This window comes from Erithacus rubecula, assembly GCF_903797595.1.
Source record: "Erithacus rubecula genome assembly, chromosome: 14".
Lineage (NCBI taxonomy): Eukaryota > Metazoa > Chordata > Aves > Passeriformes > Muscicapidae > Erithacus > Erithacus rubecula.
In genome coordinates, this window is record NC_136666.1 from 10,135,196 (window position 1) to 10,156,080 (window position 20,885).

Genomic DNA, 20,885 nt, shown 5'->3' on the forward strand with positions numbered 1-20,885 from the left:
TCATTTATGTAATGCAAAAAACAATCTCCTGTTCCCAGTCTGGTTCTGGGGGAGGGGGGGAAGTGGGGTATTTATCTGTTATTTGGATTTTTCCTCTTGAAACAGGAATACACAGCAAAGCCTGGGAGAATTATGTGTCAGTTCTGCAAACTGAGAATCACTCTGCTATTCAGTGAAACAATTTTCCTGGTGACAGGATGAGCAGAGAGGTTCCCATTGTGCCCAGTTTCATTAGCAATTTAATTTGGCAAGTCAGTGCTTATTATGTAGCTTCCATGTTGATTGAATTTCAAGGTTTGAAATGTTTTCATTGAAAATGCAGCATCCAGGTAATGGGCATTCTCACTAGAAAACCTGTTTATTTCATTTTGCAAACAGAAGACCAAGGACCACCTAATTGAAGTGAAAATAGAAACTTACAAGAAGCAGTACTTCCACCTGAGGGATGACTTTGCATACATTGAGGTGAGCAGATCCTCTCAACAAACTTAATGGGGGGCAATTCTATAGCACTTGCTTTATCTTCATGGAAAAAGTGCTCACAAAGTTACCATGGGGAGTTAAAGTCAGGTCATTTCTGCTTTGTATTTTGGGAAAAAAAAAAAAAAAAAAAAAAAAAAAAGACAAAAAGAAGGCTGTATCTTCTACTAGGCTGGAAACCAGGACCTCAGAGACCTGGAATTCTGCCCTTTGAATAGAGCAGCAGTCTGTGACTCAAGACTGTCAGTGCTTCTTACAGGGGGTTGTTTGCAATTGTGTTGCTGTGAGAGATCAAGAATATTTTTCCCCCTGCCCAGGTCGAGGGAGTCAGGTTTTTCCTCACTGAAGAGGGTATCCAGCTGGTTGTGATTGATGGACACCAAGGAAAAGTTGTTGATCGAGCAACATTCAAAAACTCCATTCTGCAAGGAATCCCAGCACAGATAGAGAATTATGTCAACAACATCAAAGATCAGTGAGTAAATAATCTGTTCTTTCTAAGGTGCAATTACAGGAATGATGCACAACACTCATCTTTTTCTTGGCTTTTATCACCCAGCAGCAGAGCAATGCACCCAATGTATTTTTGTGCCTGATGGCTCCAAAGGAGCCCAAATGTGTGCAGGACATGCAGGCAGCAGCAGGATGAACATTCTGATTCAGGGACTGATTGAGCTCCAGATAATTTGTAGGGCAGTATGTGATTAACAAATTACAGAGCTACATTTATGCTGTGGGTTATAGACAAACTGCAGACTTAAATTCACAAAGCACTCATCTGTACAGATGTGCACAGCTTGCATTTTTTTACTGCATGTACATTTTTTCAAGTTGCAGATAATTCCACTAATAAAATACATTCCCCTTTGCATGTTCCCCTGCCCAGACCTAAAGGCTGGATTATTTTGTATTTTAAGTTTGGGCAGAGTTTTGGAAATAGGTGGTAAATAGCCAAAAGGTGTTCCTGCATGTTGGAGGACAGTGGCTTCTTCTGGAGGGAGAATTGGAACCACATCAGAAACCCCTTTACCAAAGGGGTTGTTCCCACATTAGCTTGTGGAGAGCTCGTGGGAAGTGAATATATTTAATTGTTATTTAATCTGTTTGGATTTGAAATCTGGTGTGTAACATTTCATACAAATAGGAGTGCTTTGTTGACAAACCATCTGAAATAGCTGTGGGCAGATCAGCAGGATATTGTTCTGGCATTTACTCTAGAGGCTTGGGGCAAGCTTGAGCTGAGTGCCATGCAGGTGCAACCAGATGTGTTTCTATTGTCTTAAATAATTCTAGTGGTTTCAAAAATCACATCACATAGTTACTTCAGGGAAGCATGGTAATTTCTCACTTTTCTTTCATATAAAAAATAAGAATTATTTTAAGGGAGGCCATTATCCTGCTTTACAAAATTCCCAATCCTGGCTAAATCCAGTTCCTGATCAGGAGTAGCAGTAATAATATTAACACACTTTTTAAACAGAAGCATGCTGAAAGGAAAAGCATGAGGCCAATAACAGTCTCAGAGAAGTGAATTTATTCAGATTTTTTTTCCTGCTAATGAAAGAACAAGAAATTATTTGAGACTTGCTAAGGGCATCCCAGGGAGAAGATGAGTCTCCCTGAGCAAAGCAGGATGGAGCTGCAGGTTGGAAACATTTAAAACCTCCTAGAAAACCATGTGAAAAAATAAAAAAAAAATGATTTCTCTGCTTTCTAATGGGTTTTGCATGACTGGAAAAATAACCTATGACCAAACTGTTGGAAAGCATTGAAAGCATTAAAGCTGAAGCCACTGCAGTTCATGGGGGTGTGAACACACAGGCAGGAGTTACCAGTGCTCAGGGCAAGCAAGCAAGGAATGTGTTCTAACTCTGCATCCATTTACACATCTCTTTGTTTCCTCCAGCTCCATCGTGCTGGTGACATCTAAAGGAAGATTCATTTCAAGAGGACCATGGACTAAAGTACTGGAGAAACTTGGAGCAGGAGAGGGGTTTAGGTTAAAAGGTAACAGTTTTTAAAAACTCCTTATTAACCTCCCATTATTCCAGTAAAGGGACCTTTTTTCTGCTTCTAAATTTTGCCTTTCTTGCTTCTACCAGCATGTGCTCAAACATCCTGGAAACAGTAATTTATTTATTTAAAAAGGTTGTATCCACTGAAGCTTTGGGTAACATGCTCAGTTTAAAACTGTAAATAGAAAACACAATCTGGCAGTTTTTCTTAGAAATAAACAATTCAGTGGGTTGATTTTCCAGATTAATTTTAGATAAAAAGACCTTTTAATAATAGAAATATTGAGCCTTTTCACCCACTAAATGCCCCACACCAGGATTTTTTTTTACTTGTCTGAACTCGTTTGTAGCTGGTTTTCTCTTGCACCTTGATAGCACCAAGCATATTGATTTCAGGGCATCCCCTGGAATTAGAACCCAGCTCCATGTGCACCTTGCTGCTCTGGGCAGGGTCCCCTGTGTGTGTGTGTGTGTTGCACACATGGCTCCTGTGCCCCCTCCACGCTCAGGTGGTTTCTGGCACACTCCCAACCCTCTGCTTTATTTGCAGAGAAAATGGCTTTTGTGGGCTTCAAGGGCAGCTTCCGCCCCGCCTGGGTGAGGCTGCTCACCAGCCAGGACTCAGCCAAGATCTTCCAAGCGCTGCCCATCCCTGTGCAGAGGAAGATGAAGCTGTGAGGAGACCCTGCTGTGCTGCTGGCCGCCAGCACTGCCCGCAGGACAGACGGACGGAGGGACGGACGGACGCCGCCTGCGCCGCCGGGCAGCGGCTTCTTGTTGTTGTTGTTGCTGTCACAAAGAAATCCCAGTGTAAGTAGCTAGAGTGTCACTGTGCCAGGAAGGCTCCTTGCTTCCCTGCCCCGTGGCCAGGGAGTGCTCTGTGCTGCAGCCCAGCCTGCACTGACCAAGGGCTGAGCTGCTCCTCCTGCCAGACTGACGCCAGTGCTGCCCCTTGGAGGGTTCTTGGTCTGAAGCTCTTGGTCTGAAGACCAGCATGGATTGTTGCTTCTACCAGCCCCTAAATTGTCTGAAGACTTTTTCTTTTCCATAGTGTGACTAGCTGCTCATGCAGACGTGGATGCCAGCTCAAAGACTGGTTGGCAATCTGGGGTGGAAAGAGTGGATCTGAGTGATTTTCTGGATGCTGGGACAGTAAGCACTTCTCTTAAAGCTTCTGTGGGGTTTGATCAAGCTCTTTGGGGTGTGTGTTGTACATGCAGCCCACGGCACATAGTTGGGGAAGAAATGACAGAAGGAGTGGACAAAACATGCCAACAGAGACTGATGGAACCACCTATTTCTGCTTCCTCAGAAAACTGCGTTTTTCCTATGGATCAAGGAGGTTATGCAAATAAGAAATTTTCCATCAACAAGCAGCTGCAGGCTAGAAGGAGAGCAATGTCAATTAGCACATGAATTTTCTCAGCTTTTCCCATTCAGCCTTTCCCTCTGTATAACAACATTCAGGATCAGTTTATGGTTAAAGCTATCCCAATTCAAGGTTTCCAATTTTTGACCAGGAATACTGGGACTTACCTTATTCAACATCAAATTGGGTCAGCTGCCCTTGCCTTTCCCAGGACATCAGAGGGAACAGGATCAGACTGCTCTGCTGTGCTGCTTTCTGATCTTGTCCTCAGGCTTCAGATATTGTCCTGGTCCTCCTGTAAGAGTTACATGAGACCTGCATGAGATCTTTCCAGGTGGCTGAAGAACTAAAGTGGGAATCCCAATGCACTAGTTGGATGTCTTGTACCTCCTTTCCCTATTTAAACCAATAGCTGTGTACTGAAGGCAGATCAGAGTGAATCAGGACCTTACAGGGGCCTCTCTTGAAGCTGGGAAATTAAACATTATCTTGTAAAACACTGAAAGCATTTCTAGTGTTCAGTGATATTTCTGTCAGTTGCCCAGAAATACCACAAAGGCGTTTCTGGAGGCTGTGGCTGTTCTTAGAAATCTAAGGGCAGGGGGGAAGTGTGAAAGACACCATGACAAGCTTTTTAAAGAATGTCAATCTTGCCAGTAAGACTTGGGATTGTTTTCCCACTTTATCTCTGCCTGTCCCCACTGCCACATAAATGATTTCAGTTGCTGATGGCTATTTGGTTTATCTAATTAAGTTGTTCTTTTCCCCACCACAGTATCAAAAATGCTACCTTGAAGTTAGACTAAAAAGCAAGGATTTTGTGTCATTCCAATGGCTGGGCAGATGCTGGTTTAAATCAGTTGCTCTGAATGTCAAAGCAAGCGTGAACAAAATTCAGATTGTACTGTAGGTTACATTCCCCTCAAGCCTCTCCTGGGTTTTGAAACTGGAAATATTATTTTCAGACTTACTACAAAACTGTTTTGAATTCACTGAATGTCATGTATATTGCATTTAAAAAAAAAAAAAAAAAAAAAAAAAAGAAGAAGAGCCAAGCATTCCCTCCCAGCTTCCCAACAGGAGTCTGGTAATGGATGCTCCTTGGGCATTTGTGCATTTACAGAGTGAATGAGCAACATTTGTAAAAGGGAAATAAGGTGGGTTGTCTATCCCCCAAAATCATGATAGTTTGGGAATTTCACAAATTATTCCATTGAAGAGTCAGTCTCACTGGTGTTTCAACCGTGATCATCCAAAATGTTTATCTGATGTCCTGTGATGGCCAAAAGAGTGCCAGATGCATGAAGTCAAGGGAAGGGGCTAGCAGGAATTCCCTTGGGTCTGTCAGTTTGGGCTGTGTAAACCTTTTCCTGCCCTGAGCCAGTGCTGTTGATGCCTTTGCAGCAGTGTTGGTGGAACACTGCTCCCAGGAGCTGGACCAAAGCAGGAGCATTTCCTTCATGAGCTCTTAGCAGATGGTGGGCAGGAAAGCCAGGCTTGGGATGTGGGAATTGGCTTTGTACAAGCCTCAGTGCTGGGGTTGCCCACTGCAGTGCTCCACAGCCATCTCCCCTCTCCTGCTCCCTCTAAGTGTGCAGAGCATCCCACCAGGTGGGTCTGTGCCCTGGACTGCTTTGTTCAGCTTCTGGGAGCATGCTGCCTCTCTGTTGAAGTGTAGCTTCTGATTTTACTGTTTTGGGAATTCTCAGGGTGAAAATACCAGACTTGGCTCCAGGAAAAACCTTTTTCTTTTCCTTTTCTAAAAGAGCTTACCTTATTAAGAGAGTAAACCTGAGCAGCTTGTCCTGTGGTGCCGGGTTTGTCACCTGGGGGCTGTTTTGGAGCTGGGGAGGGTCTGTGCTGTGCAGGGAATCACTGCAGGCTGCCAGTGTGCAGGACAGGGAAATGCCCAGGGCTCCTGCAGGGCCTGGAGCATCCCTGAGTCCTCTGGAGACAGGATGGAGCCTGGTGCCATGGCCAGTCAGCAAGAGCTTGGTGCCAAATGATTCCTGCTCAGTCTCTGGCTGTTCTGCAGGTGCACTCTGAGCAGTGAATTCCCAAAGCTCACCCTCTGCCCACACAGTCCCTGCACGAGCTGCACTGACCCTCTCTGTAAGGTTGCATTTCTGCAGATGTTTCCATGTTTGCCTAGACAGTTGCCATTGGTGGAGTGAGGTTGTTTTGATTGCATTCTGTTTGTTTGTCTCTTTGTTTGTTGGGATGTTTGGGTTTTATTCCTCTGTTCAGTTGCTTGTTTTACCTGTCGCCGAAACAGCTGGTCCTTTTTCGGAGTTAGATGTTTGTACATTTTCTTATAGACTTTCCAATGAAAAAAAAAAAAAAAAGATATATTTTCTATTAATTTATTACAATGGCACTAAGACAACTAAATTGCAGACATATGAAGCATTTTTACTGCAGTTGAGCATTGTCCAGTTTGTTAAGGAGGTTGGCAATGTGTCTTCTCTGATAATCTGCTTTGCACTTGAAAGCTCTCTATGTCCACAGACCCTGGTGGTGCATTAACTGTCTGGTTTATGATGACAAGAGCTCTTGGGACGTTGTTTCCAAAAGATTGTGGCTTACAACTGAAATAACATGTAGTTGTTTGGAGTACACAATGTTTATCAAAATAAATATTCAGTGCAAATTTCTTATTTTATTTTTGTCTCCCTACTTATTTCAAAAGACAAGACCCAAGGGGTCAAGCAGTCCCTGTCTGCAGTTTTTTGGCCAGTCCACACAGACCACAGCACCTCTCACTGCCTGGTCACAGCTGCAGGAGCTGAGAGAGGGGAAAGAGAAGGGGATGGGAAGGGGATATTACAGCCATGAGAAAGGCCTGTATTTGGGACAGGTGGGCACTCTTGGGTGACAGCCCAGGAAACTGGAAATGCACAGAAGGGACTCAAATGAAGATGTGAAGAGAGTTCCCCCCACCTCAACTCCTGCCAGCACACAGGCAGACATCACTGCTGTGCCATTGCTGCTCTGTGTGTGTGCATCTGTATTTGGGACCAGTGATGGCTGAGTCGATCTCTTATGTAAGATTGAAAAGCAAAAAACCCATAACTTAATATGTTAAATAAAATATAACTTATTTTAATCTTTAGATTATATATTATGAAGATAATACAAATTATTAAAAGATATTATAGACTAGAGGAGAACGGAATCATTTACCTTGGGAAAGACCTCAAAGGTCCTTGAGTCCAACAACCAAGCATTCCAAAGCCGACTGCTGAAATATGTCCAGAAATGCCACATTATAATAGAATTTATTTTATATGCCTCATATATTATTCCATTCTATATTCTATTCTATATTCTATTCTAAATTTCTATATTCTATTCTATTCTAGTCTAGTCTAGTCTAGTCTATTCTATTCTATTCTATTCTCAGCTGTCCCGGCCGTTCCCTGTCCCCGCGCGCCCTCTGGTGGCCGCTCCCGGGACTCCCCGCGGGTCTCTCCGGGCACCGAGCGCAGCACTCTCCGCTTGCCCGCGCCCCCAAATATAGTGAAACCCATTTTCTGCATCCCTTGCGGACTCTGAGAGCACCAGTCCATCCCCTCTGCTGCGGTGTCCCGGCTTTTCCAGCCTGGAAGGGCGATGTGAGTGGTCACTCGCTGTACAGCCTCAACACCAGAGCACCAGGGAGAGCTGCAGCACCCTGCAGACGGATCTATTTGGAATTTAGAGTGTAAGGCTCAGCTGGAGTGTCTCAGCACTATCAGGACGTGGCAAGGGTGTGGTAAGGGAACAGTGACAGGATTCGACAGGAAGCACCCTACAAATAAATCGTTTCCTTTGCCTGAGGGTGTGAGATGACAATGAAGTGACCAGCGCCACCATAACCCCATCTCCTCTCCTGCTGTGTGAGTAGCACAGGATAATGTTTCTTTAAGCAGGTACCTCCCCTGAAAGCAAAGGCCCTGTCAGTTGATAGCAACACCCAAGGAAGTGAATGCAGCTCATTGATTTCTGCTTTCCTATAGACTACTCCAGCGTTCAAGTGCTACAGCTACATCTCTTGAACACAGTCTGCTCTAATTACAAATCTAAACTTGATTTTCTCATCCCAGAAAGTGAGGCTGTCCTGGTTTATCACTACTGCCAGAAATAGCAACATGGCTGAAATACACCTCAGGCCTTAGCTGGGTTATCTGAGAAATGAGCACTCTGGCTAACATGGTGATGCTCTGTGGGAACAGAGGCTGAGAGGAATGCTGATTAAAAGGAAAGTGGTCTTGCCCTCATTAGGTTACACAGCTCATTAGTTCACAACAAACTACCTGGTACCCACATTAAAGGCAAGACAGTTGTTTTTTCAAGATCTTGTGCTCAACTGCTGTCTTAAATGCCAAAGCATTTGCATGTCTGTGCTTCCATTAAGCTCCTGGCAACTCCATCCTATTACAAGTGCAATTATCTGAAGTCCACACAGTGATTAACATGCTGTACAGCACCTGAAAGACAGCAGCTGACTATCAAGGGCTGGCAAGGCACAGGGAATGGCTGTGGATACAACTGGTGGGATGAATATTAAAATACTCATATAAAAGTCTTACATTATTTCAAATATGCACTATTGTGGACGCTTATGAAATATCATTTTAGATGGGAGGATGAATACTGACCCATTTCTAACTGTTTTTCAAACTAAGCTGAATGAAATGGAGTTGCAGGAAGGACAAGTTAGAAAAATCCCAAATATACAAGATGGTCTGCAGGCATGAATCTCAAAAATAACAGCAATGGTCACATAAATACACCTAATCTCAAAATAATAGCATGGCCACATAAATACACCTGTTAAACCTTTTTGCTTATTTTTGTATTGACTCAGCAAGTGCTCACAATGATCTTGTTTTCAATACACCCTTGCACTACAATTATTTCTGCATAATTCAGTCTTCCTCCCTACAGAGGAAACTTTATGTAAGTTACAGCCAGAACCAGGTCACTTCATGGTGCTGTTCAATCCTTGCACCTTGCAAGCAAATTCCAGGGCTTTGCTGTTCCAATGCACACAGAGCCCTGGTGACATGTAACCTGCCACCAATTAAAGCAGCCGAGCTGATTTAAATATTAATGACTTAATGAGTGCTCAATGCTCTGGTCAGTGTTTCCCACAGAATTAGTGGGCAGCGTGACAACACAGAAGTTCAGCCTCTGCTCAGACACAACTGATAATTTAAAAGCAGCAGATGTTACAGGCAGTAAAGATGGGCCCATGGGGTTTTGGAGGTATCAATAAATTATCTAAGGGAATAAACTCCATTAATTAGAACATTCCAGTCACTCTTGGGTAAAAAGCAAAGGTGTCTTCTGTCCCTCTGCAACAGAGGCACAATTCTGGAGTAAGAAAGGAAAAGGTTCTGCTTCTGAGAAGTTGTAGCCTTTGCCCATAAGATGGGGAAGAGGCTGAAGCTCCTTTAAATGTCTCATTTCCCTTCCCAAAATATCAATGTCTATGTAATAATAATATTAACAATAATAATAAACACACATGACACCGATTTAAAAATAATGATTACCATTATTACTGCAAAGTTAAATGATCTGGTTAACAGATCTGGTTCTCCTGTCACAGAAACAATGGATATAATGGCACTGATAACCCAGCCAGTATCAACACTGTCTGTCAAGCAGCATCACACAGGAAAGGAACAAAGCATTTCCCATCTGTCCTAAAGCCTGGCAGTGCAATGCCTGATTGCTGTGTGGCACAGCAGCTTTTTAAATGCTAATCAAAAACTGCTCTGCACAGAGTTCTACTGCTCCAGAGCCAGGTGTCCAACCCCCTCCACCACCTGACTACTGCAGGACAAAAATACCATCACCCAAAAATTCCCAGTGATTTTCCTCCTTCTTTTCCTTCCTGGCAATTTGGCACTATCTGAGTTCAGTGGGTTTGTCCTGTTGAAAGGGCACAGTATAAAAGATAAAAAAATAGTGATACTCAAAAATAGTTCATTTTATCCAGAGTAAGAATTATCAAATAGCAGGGTATCGGTGGATTCTAGTAGGATGGCAATCTTAATGTAAGAAAAACATGACAGTACCAATGAATTTGGCATTTTAAACACAGAGGCATCTCCTCTATTCAGGCACAGGTTCTTTGAATTTCTATAAATACACAATGCAGTTAAAAAAACCCTGGAAAAGGCAGTGATACTCCCTGATTAAAAAAGGAAATGAGATAAAAGAATGGAAATACTTTATAAGCCTTACCAGAAACCCGTGGAGAAGAGTGGCCAAATACCAGATAAAAGCAGGTTGTTCTGTGTTTTAATTTATGATTTCCTTTTTGGGACAAAATTGAAAAGAGTTCAGGAACAGTGATAGAAAAGTAGATTCTCTTGGAAGTCAAGGCTGACCTGACTGTTCAGAGAAATGCTTAGACCACTCTAAGTTAAGAGCAGAAATGCTGTTGTAGTTTGTGTCAGAACAGTTTAAGGGAAAACCCCAAATCAACAAAATCCAGAATATTTGTTCCAGTATTTTATTACATAAAAAGTTGATTGTCCATTGGAAATTTTTCACAAAGTGCAACCACATCCTGTGTAGCATCACTGACAAACTCTTTTTTCTGAGTAGGACAGCTGGGTTAAAAATTTAATAGTAGCTCAGAAAAGTTAGTTATAGCACTAGAACAGAGAAACCACTATCCTGGGAGGAAGGCAGCAGATATTTCACTGTCATGAAAACAGATGATTTCCCATGTACCTCTGCATAAAACTGAAAAAAAAAAAGGAAATAGTAAGAGCTATAATTACCACCCTACTGGTTGAAATTAGTTTTAAAGGAGGTATCTGAATGTCCTGTATGTGGAACCAAAAAATCTGTTATTGAAAGCCTGATAAGCCTCCAAGGGAGACTTCATCCTCTGAGGTACTCATAGAATATTCCTGGCTTTTGTAACTTTTGGAGGATATTTGATATATATATATATATATCAATATATATCAATAGGGTTTGGGATTCTTAAATCATCACCAAACATTTGGTTATGTAACACTGTCCCAGGACAAGTACAACTGTCTCAAAGACTCTACCAGCTTTAAAAGGCAATTAAGTTATTCTTGATTAATGAACTGTGATAGCAGAGAAAGACTGGCTGAGGTAAAGCAGATCCTGCCAGACTGCCATGTTACACTTACTGGTATATCTCAATATTTGTTTAGTGTAAAGCATGGAAAAGGGAGAAGAAACAAGGAAGATTAGAAGAAACTTATTTTGTGAAGGCAGCATTTTGTTTTTTATATCAGAAAGTAACTGCCAAGTCATCACACAGATTAAAAACCTAAAAAAAAAACCCAAAAAAACAAAAAAAACCAAACACTTTGAAATTTGATTAAGCTGTGTGGCACAAGACATACCTGCATTGGCTGGTTCAATTTCAACAAAGCTCCTTTTAACTTCAAAGGGGAAAGACCCAATCTACTGTAAATGTAGATTTATGACACTGAAGTAAATATGCTCAAAATCTGGGCTATAGCCACAGTGTAGCAATTGTTTGTCCAACAGTCTCAAACCCAATCTGATCAAAAAGGAAATAACATTAGGAGGAATACAAAACTGCACTTCTATGCCTTTCTTATCAAAATCTGAATTATCACCTCTATACCATAACTTTGAAAACTCATTTATATTTAATTTTTATAGTTTCATGTGGCCTGTTCTTCCCTTGAGACGAGAAGCAATAATTTTTATAAAAAAAAGGTGGTGCTAACCCAGAATATGTGACCAAATGATAAATTAGTTATACATAAGAATTGGATTGCACATCTCAACTATCCAAATATCTACTGAGACTCTTCTCAACTCTGCTGCACATCTGCATTAGTAGGAGAATATAAAAGGTAATAGTTAATCCTGAAGAAACAAATTTTAATTTTCCACTCAAACAGGTACAGGCCTGTTTAATGAAGTGTAGCTGCAAAGGTTTCTTTAATCTAAATCCATACAAATATAATTAAAATTAAATGAAATGAATCAACTGGAACCTTCATCAATATCATGTAGTCCTTACATACAGAAACCAAAGATAAGTTAGTCTGCCTCTTGAATACATAACCAAATGCAGATCTATTTAAAAGGTTTTACTACTCTGCAAAACAGTAAGTTCAGTGACATATTTTATTTTAGGACAAGGACTCAGTCACAGTTTTGTACTTTTGATACTGAAGTATTCCACAAGATCAACCATTATGGTTCAATTAGGACCTTTTATCCAAAACACTTGGATTTTAGCACCTTAAAGAAAAAGTAACACCATCCCAGGATTGAATGAAGACAGGTGATACTGTGCTCATCCTCTGCAAAATGATGTGGACCACACTACTTGGTGCCTTTAGTCCCTAACTGGTAGTAAGGCAGAAGAGAAACAATTCTAAGCAAAGCATTTGAAAACAATCTGAGTAATAACAAAACCTCCCCAGTTATACAAAATATTGGCTCCCATATGTCCAGCTTCATAGAATTCAAATCAAATGATCATTTACAATCAACCACATCAGTCAGGAATCTGTACCAAGAAAAAAACCCCACCAAAATCTGACCAGATCAGCATCAGTAAGGGAAATGTCCAACTCCAAATTTAACTCTGCGCCTTTCCAAATATTTAAACAAATCATTAAATCAGCAAACCAAATTAATTTCAGAGTTAAAGCTGTTTCTTCCAGCTCACTGCATGAGTAACAGGGCACACAGAACAGCTGCTTCCACAGGCACAGTCCTTCAGCAGCAGGAGAACCTGAATGCCCTGGATTCATCTTCACCTTTCTCCCTGACACTGCTGGTGCAGGTGCTGCAGTTCCATTCCCTTCTGAAGGGCACAGGGTCCCTCCTGAACAGATCTGGAGTGCATTAGCTGAGTTCCTGCCTCGAGTCCATCACACTCCTAAGCACTGACACAGATTTCCTGGGACACAATGGGTTGAGTTAATTTTAAAGAAACAGGCAGTCTAACCAAACATATCCTAAACCCCATAATTTCAGGCATCTTTGGCCACTACTCTTTGCAACTTTGGGCAGTTTTGTGACAACTGTGTCTATCAAACCATATTCCAAGAGAATCTTTTCACACTGCACCTGGCACTCTGACAGCAGCTGTGAATCCATGATTTGCACACCCAAGATGGACATAGCTACTGCAGATGAACATCAGTGTATTATGAAACCATCATTCTTCTTTTCCACTTAAATTAAATTTGTGATGTTAGACACACAGATTTGAATGCTAGTTTTAAACAAGAACAAAAGCATAAAATAATTACAAACCAAAGCAGTGAATTGCTGACATGAAGCATTACCTTTCCTGTAACTAAACAAATGGCCAACAGCAATGAGTAAACTGGTGAATTTCAACATAAATTTAAGCTTCAGTAGTCTCTGCTTCCTTCCTCCCCAAAGCCCAGGACTCCTCAGCAGATTCCTTCCAAGGAGCAGCAGAGCAGACTCAGTCTGGTACCGTGGCTGTCATAGCTCCTCTCTCTGGTTGGTTGCTCGGTTGTCCTCTTTGACACCGTTAGATTTCTTCTCTGCGTCTTTTTTCTTCTTTGCTTTTTCAGGTTTTGTTTTGTTTTTCACTTTCTCATTTCCATCTGCTCCTTTGCCAGGATAAACCTGACCTTCCAGAGTAACATCTGCACACCTTTCCTGATTTATCAGGAAGTCTTTGATCTCCCAGGCGTAGCCACCATCCCGCAGCATGAAGATGGCTCGATTGGAGCCAACAATAAACCTAGAAGAAAAATCCATATTTTTTTCAGTTAACTCTCTACTTTGCAAACAATTCAGCATTTTCTCAGAGAGCCTCCATGACTGAGGCACATGCCTAAGAGCAAGAAGATGGTCTAGTCATTGCCTGGGGATGGGGACAGGAGAACAACCTCCTAGGACATTTAAGAATAAAATGTATGAAGTGTATCAGTGAGTAACCAAGAAAGTAAGAATAAGGAAACAAATTTAGAACTAATTTAAAAGTGTAAAATCCACTAACAAGCATTAAATTTGCTTTATACACTTAGTGCAACCCTTCTCAGCCTCCATACAAGAGCACAACATTCTTCTGTTTCAAAATGATGCTTCTCTCTCAAAAAGAGTCCCATTTTTTAGTAAGGAAACAAAAAGCCTTTTGTGGTGACAAGTCTTTAGAGTGTGATACTTCCCACCAAGCACATAGAGGCAAACCACTGCAGCTAGAACTGATAAATAGCTGAACCATAGTGAGATAAAAAGAATCTGGGCTGTACAAACACACATAGTGCATAAGCATTGAAGAGGTTTCTGCACAAGCTTTGTCACAACTGACAAAGAAACAGAAACAGGAATGGATGATGGAGAACAGCAAAGGATGAACAGTTAAAAAGGTTTTCAGGAAGAAAGAGAGGGCTCTGCAAAGGCAAGAGCTTTATCCCTGTGCACACCAGCTCACCTTTGCACGTCGTAGTTCGCGTTGAAGAGGCTGCCCTGCCACAAGCTGGTGATTTCTTCTGTCTCCTTTTCTGTGGGATTTCCTGACACTGTGACAAACATCATCAAAGTCTTCCCCTTCTTTGTCAGCTTCAGGATGCTTTCAGGCTTGCCTGGATCTATTTTTGAGAAATCTATTGGTGCTGGAGGCCTCTTGTGTTCAGGGAGATCTCCCTCTTCAATGTCATCATCTTTCTGTTGTGAAAACGACAAGGAAGCTTTAAACTCAACTCTTCCACAAATATATTTTGGATCTTTTTTTTTTTTGCTAATTTCTCTTCAGAGAATAACTGTGCTTTGACAAAATATTTTTAGCTGAGTGATGGAGATTGTGAAATTAAATAGTGACTGTTGTTTCAAGATACTTTACCAAGAGTGCCCTTTCCATTTATAACCCTCCCCTGAAAATGATGCACATTTTCATACTGACAGGTGGAATCTCATTTTATCACATACTGAGAAATATTTCAGCCTTAAGGCTAATTCAATTCCACCTACAAAACTCATAAAATAGTTTCTTTTTTCATCACAGTTTCAAAAATATTTATTATGCATGCGAGATGAAATGGGAAAGTTGCAATAAAAAGCCTCATAGAAACATATATGAAAAAACATTCATCTGATATTGCTTTCAGAGGTCAATACTCACTTCTGGGAATCATGTGATTGCTTGAGAATTAAATTTAAGAATTTGTGTCTTTAAACAATTAAACCCACAAGTATTCAGATTTTCTGTGTGCTTATGTCACAGAAAGACTTTGATTAAAGGTTTCGTGACTTTTCTAATGCACAGATGCACAGTCTGACAACATAATTACCCAGAGTAAATCACTCTCACAAAAAAGAAAAAAATTAACCTCTTGATACCTCTGCTGAGGCTGACAGACATTTAAATATTTGGAAAGGTACAATCAGACTGCTGCCCCTTAAAAGAGCTCACAACTGTGAGCTGAACATTGTGACAACTTACATTAAGACAGAACCTGATTTCTGTAACAGTGCTTGTAGCACAGAATTAAAAAGTAAAAAACAAACAAACAAACAAAAAACCCCTACAAAAATCCCCAGAAATCTTATACTGGCATCTACCCAACCACCACTAAATGAGCAGGAATTAAGGCAGATATTTTAGGTGTTGTCATTACTTCAAAATGCATCACTCCATTGGGAACATGAACTGTAGCAGCAGATAAAGACATTCTCCTTCAGAGGCCTCAAAGTGAGCTTGATTTCCAGATCTCAGAATGCATCACCCTCACATCTCTGCACATGCTTATACACAAACCCAACAGCATCCTCCTACACACCCAAGGACCATCCCTCAAAGGCTAAGTGACACACAAATGACCCATGTTCTTTCCCCAGCTCATTTCTGCAGTTTCTTGTCTTTCTGGAGAAGAGTTTAAAATTTAGGGACCACAAAACAGAATCTGTAAGAGCCTCAGATTTTATCTTTTCTTTCCTTACAATTATGTTTTTGTTTCAATTTTGCAAGTCTGAAACACACCTTCCAGTAGTTCACATGCCTTAAAATTTCTGAAATGAGTAAACTGGGAGGCAAGGACAGCCCATGGAAAAACCCTGCTGTCACTAAGTGGCAACATCACTTATCTTATAGGAAGCTGAAGAATGGTCAAATTGGTAAAGCACAGTGAAAATACAAAATCTCATGTGATTGACTGAAAAACATTCTCCACAATTAAAGGCAAATTGCAGCTGAAGTCTGGTTTGACTAGAGCAAAGCCAGTTTATTTCACAGTTTTGAAAGAAAAAGGCAGAAAGAAACATTTTGAAATACTCTTTATGAAATACAGAAACTGACTTTGGATATAATGACAACATGAGCTACTAGCATGTATTACCTGTTTTTTTTCCTCAACTGTTCAACTAAATGCTCCTGGAATTGCATTCTTATGGTTTGAATGGGAGTATTATCAGAAGATGCCAAAAGCTCCCCTAGATGGCATTTATTATTTTCTGTACAAAATGTGATGCAGCTGTGCTTAAAGCCATCTAAAAGGTAAAAAGGGGAAGGAAAAGTATAAGCTTTTGCTTTGAAAAGTCTAGCAGACTGTCCTGGTTTAGGGCAAATTTGGGAGGAAACTTCCAAACTTTGTAAAGCAGATTCAAGTGGCCTCTACCCCACATGGTTCACAAAAACATTTCTTTAGAGAAAAGTGGGAAAAAAAACCTATTTATAAATAAACAGGCAAAGTATTCACAAACATAAAAAATGAATAGTATTAAACAATAAGACCTCTTGCTGTTCTGAAGAGATGGCAAATTCAGAGAGTCCTTGTTGTGGGCTGTAGTTCAGCCTGCTCAGTCTCCATCAGTCCCTCCTGCTGGAAAATGCCACATCCCAGTCCTGGTGGGCCACAGCTGTGAGCTCCAGGTGTGTTCTGGGTTTTCAGTCCAGAGCAGGTTTGAACAGTCCCAAGAAAAAGAAAAGCCACAGTCTGGGGAACTCCTCTGCCTCAGCTAGCTAAAAACTAACTACAAAGCAAAGGAGAGCTCTCTGCTGCTCTGTCCGTGCTGCAAACACAGCCCAGGAGCAGGAAAGCTGAAGCTCTTATCTCTGTGTTTTGAAAACAGACATTCCACTGCTTCTCCTTCTCCTCCTTCACTCCCAGATCTAGTTCTAGAGGTGCAAAGCTTGTTTCTGGCCTAAACAAAGGAATGGGGATACAATTCACCTCAGGACACGGACTCACTCATTTAAACAGTAACATGAGGTTCCACAGGGAAAGAATTACATAGACACAGGAAAAACTGCATATTCCTTCACTTGGTCCTCCCCTCAGCTCCCATTCTCTGAAATTTCTCATAAATGTCCTGCATTTCAATTTTTAAAAACATTAGTAACATTTGCCACTTAATTGCTTTGCCTATTCAATGATCAGAGTCAAGCCTGAGAAACCCTGAGCTTGGAACAGTAATGAACTATTTAATGCACCTGACATATCAGTAACTAAGATTCTCAGTTGTGTGTCCAGCTCCCCAGGACTCCAGGCTTCAGGAGAGTCCCTTTCCATCAGGAAAGCACCCTCAGTGGCTTCCTCCAAGCTCTAGTTGTGTAACTGTGCAGCTCTGCCTTTGTCCTGCTGCCTATCCTTGTTTTCCAGCAGATCACTCTCCTGGATCACCAGGCAGCCATGCACACGGTGCAAGGGGCAGCACAAGATCTGCACAGAGGTGGCTGCTCCTGCTGGGAAAGCTGCTGGAGCCACAGGCTCAGGCTTGTAGCCAAACCCCAGCATGTCATAACCACCATCCTCCAGTGGTTTCAGACTAATTGCCAGGGAAATAAAAAATATCTGGAGTAATTTCACTGAGTTGAAAGTAATGACATTTGATTCTGTACAGACCTATGCCCTGTGCCCCTCATTCCCAAGCGCAGTTCCTGCTCTCTCCCAAACTCACAGTGGCCCCTTTGTTTCTCATCCCACTCCAACAAGTGCACTCATGTCCCTTCCTCTCCTCCAGCCACCATCCCCCCAAGCTTTTCATGCTGTGTCCTGACTCCCACCAGGCAAAATGCCCTGCAGCTGACCATCCCAGGAGACCAAACATCCCAAATGGTTGATCCCTGCCTCAGTCCCTGCTCTGCTCTGCCACATCTGCCTTTGTGCAGCAGCCCAGCTGAAAAGAAAAAACCCTCACAGCCTTGTGACCTACCCACGAGGGCTGGAGCAGAATATACAGTCAAGAGTCACAACAGAATTAACTTGAGCCTCCCTTTCAGCCAGCTCATTTAGAAGACATGCTCACCTTTTAAGATTTTTTCCTACAAGGCCAAATCTGGTTCAAGATGGGCAATACTAAGCCTTGATATTTTAGCAGCTGGGCCTGCTGGGTCCCTGCTGATACCACTAACAGAAAAGTGAACTTTGAGCCTTTTATTAATTTCATTTAAAATTTTAACTAAATTTTCTAAGAACCACCCTTCCTGAAGGCATATATGCAGTAACAATCTATGGGATGAATAAGTCCATAAGCTGCCAACCAGGACCAAGGCAAGCATCCACACTTACCGTTCCTTCATCTATAATCCACATATAAAACACACTTCTCCACCTTAACGTACAGCTGCAACTGGTGTTACACAAAACATAAGTCTTCTCTCGCTTATTTCCTTCAGGCTTTTTTGCAAACTATTCCAGGGAAAAACCTCACGGGAAAGAATAAATGACACTGAGGAGTGCTCTGGCATTTATCAGAAGATGATGGACCATAACACAGTGAAAAGAACCTAACAGTGGCATGACAAACACATGGAGAAGAGAGTGATAGGAAACCGCCAAGGAAAGTTAAGGCAGCGGCTGATAAGGATGAAGGCGAGAGAGAGAGCTGGAATTAGAAGCTGTTACTATGAGGAAAGATAGGAAAGAAACACCAAACCAAAACAACGACGTATCTACCCTGTAAACGTGAAATGAATATTTCTCCTGGTATCCACCCCTCGGTCACATAACGTGTATGGTTTAGCAGACGAGGATGCTGGCAGACACCGCGCTCCTGGCGGGGCGCTGGGCTCTGGGAAGGCGGGACAGGCTGCGGGCCGCCCGCCTGAAACCCCCCACACGGACCCAGAGCCCCGGAACAGGAACACGGCACCGGGCTCGGGCACGCCTCCCGCCCGGGCCCGCGGATCCCCCGGCGGAGCGGCGCTGCCCCGCGGAGCTGCCCCGGCCCGGCCCCGCCGCCCCCGGCAGCCGCGGCGCTCCCTCCGCGTGCTGCGGGCGGACCCCGGCGCCTCCCGCACCTCCCACTGCTCCAACAGCCGGGCCATGTCCGCGTCGTTGTAGTCCCGAATGTCCTTCTTCTTGGGCGGCCCCTCCCGCCGCTTCCCCTCGGAGCCGCCGGTCGCGGCCGCCGCGCTCACACACAGCGCCAGGGCCAGCAGCGCCCAGCCCGCGGCCGCCGCCATCTTCTGCCGCTCTGGGGGAGGCGGCCCGGCGCCTCATGGGCGGGGGAGCGAGCCGGGCCGGGAGGAGGAGCTGGACAGGCTTGAGGATGGATCGGGCCGGAGGAGGAGCTGGATGGACACGGGATGGATCGGGCAGGGAGGAGGAGCTGGACAGGCTTGAGGATGGATCGGGCCGGAGGAGGAGCTGGACAGGCTTGAGGATGGATCGGGCTGGGAGGAGCTGGATGGACACGGGATGGATCGGGCAGGGAGGAGCTGGATGGACACGGGATGGATCGGGCAGGGAGGAGGAGCTGGATGGACACGGGATGGATCGGGCCGGAGGAGGAGCTGGATGGACACGGGATGGATCGGGCAGGGAGGAGGAGCTGGACGGGCTTGAGGATGGATCGGGCTGGGAGGAGCTGGATGGACACGGGATGGATCGGGCAGGGAGGAGCTGGATGGACACGGGATGGATCGGGCAGGGAGGAGCTGGATGGACACGGGATGGATCGGGCAGGGAGGAGCTGGACAGGCTTGAGGATGGATCGGGCTGGGAGGAGCTGGACGGGCACGGGATGGATCGGGCAGGGAGGAGGAGCTGGACGGGCACGGGATGGATCGGGCAGGGAGGAGCTGGACGGGCGGATGGGGCCGGGCTGGGCGCGGCCCGGGCTCCCGGACACCGCCGGGCACCGCCCGCTCCCCTCGCCGCTCCCGGTGCCGCTCCCGGTGCCGCTCCCCTCGCCGCTCCCGGTGCCGCTCCCGGTACCGCTCCCGGTGCCGCTCCCCTCGCCGCTCCCGGTACCGCTCCCGGTGCCGCTCCCCTCGCCACTCCCCTCGCCGCTCCCGGTACCGCTCCCGGTGCCGCTCCCCTCGCCACTCCCCTCGCCGCTCCCGGTGCCATTCCCGGTGCCGTTCCCGGTGCCGCTCCCGGTGCCGCTCCCCTCGCCACTCCCCTCGCCGCTCCCGGTGCCGCTCCCGGTGCCGCTCCCCTCGCCGCTCCCGGTGCCGCTCCCGGTGCCGCTGTCCCCGCACGAAGCCCCGCTCCAGCCCCCGGTGCAGCCCTGCAGGGCCCGGGCAGGGAGGGTAAAACGAGTAAATAAATGATGGGCCCAGCGCCTGCGATCTAAACTATGTGGGGGGTGCTTCTTGTTGTTTTGTAAAAAGAGGATGAAAAGTATCCGGGTTTGCTGATCTGTGTGACGGGAACTGGGCGCTGCATGGGTCTTCTGATGTTGACTACTCTCTCAGCAATATTAGGCTTCTAAAAGTATTAAAATTAATGCTGTTTGTTACTAAAATACAACTCCAGAATATCTGACCACCACCACCAAAAAAAAAAAAAAAAAAAAAAAAAAAAAAGATACGGGTTTTTTATTTGTACAGGCTGTTTTTCCATTATCTAATCCAAATTGTATGCATGGATGTCTGCACAACCTTATTTCACTTCAGTCTTCATTTTTTTCCTCATGGTAACGTTTTTAAATTACAAATAGCACAATCTTCTACCTTTCACCTTGGATTCCAGGAGGTTAAAACTCGGGGATGCAAGGAAGCATCACTGTTACTGCTAGTTGTAGATATTAATTGCAGCCAGGCTGATTAGTGAACAGGCTGCTTTTCC

The 20,885-nt window shown here is 44.0% G+C and overlaps 2 protein-coding genes across 4 annotated transcripts in view; one reads left to right on the top strand and one right to left on the bottom strand.

Annotated features, from left to right (window-relative positions):
* The window catches only part of CEMIP (cell migration inducing hyaluronidase 1), a 113,430-nt gene extending 94,403 nt beyond the window's left edge, over positions 1 to 19,027 (top strand). For 2 of the 3 annotated variants that reach the window (XM_079317533.1, XM_079317535.1), the window contains exons 26-29: positions 379 to 465; positions 798 to 955; positions 2,387 to 2,487; positions 3,046 to 6,524. In XM_079317533.1, the coding sequence (XP_079173659.1) occupies positions 379 to 465; positions 798 to 955; positions 2,387 to 2,487; positions 3,046 to 3,173 (474 nt within the window). In that variant the 3' untranslated portion in view covers positions 3,174 to 6,524. Of the gene's footprint in view, positions 1 to 378; positions 466 to 797; positions 956 to 2,386; positions 2,488 to 3,045; positions 6,525 to 19,013 lie in introns of those variants that run through there. The other variant, XM_079317534.1, reaches the window with a different exon arrangement.
* MESD (mesoderm development LRP chaperone) lies at positions 10,357 to 19,442 on the bottom strand. The gene is made up of 3 exons (XM_079317544.1): positions 19,112 to 19,442; positions 14,309 to 14,541; positions 10,357 to 13,615 (listed from the first exon to the last, which is right to left on the bottom strand). The coding sequence occupies exons 1-3, from the start codon at positions 19,274 to 19,276 to the stop codon at positions 13,351 to 13,353; spliced, it is 663 nt and encodes a 220-aa protein (XP_079173670.1). The 5' UTR covers positions 19,277 to 19,442; the 3' UTR covers positions 10,357 to 13,350.
* Between the last annotated feature and the right edge of the window lie 1,443 nt (positions 19,443 to 20,885).

Bases quoted from the DNA above. Each gene is read 5' to 3' on its own strand.
- MESD (XM_079317544.1), bottom strand. From the start codon at position 19,276: ATGGCGGCGGCCGCGGGCTGGGCGCTGCTGGCCCTGGCGCTGTGTGTG. The intron at 14,542-19,111 runs GTGCGGGAGGCG...TTTTCACAACAG, and splicing joins GGCTGTTGGAGCAGTGGGAG to AAAGATGATGACATTGAAGA. The intron at 13,616-14,308 runs GTGAGCTGGTGT...TTTTTCTTCTAG, and splicing joins GCGAACTACGACGTGCAAAG to GTTTATTGTTGGCTCCAATC.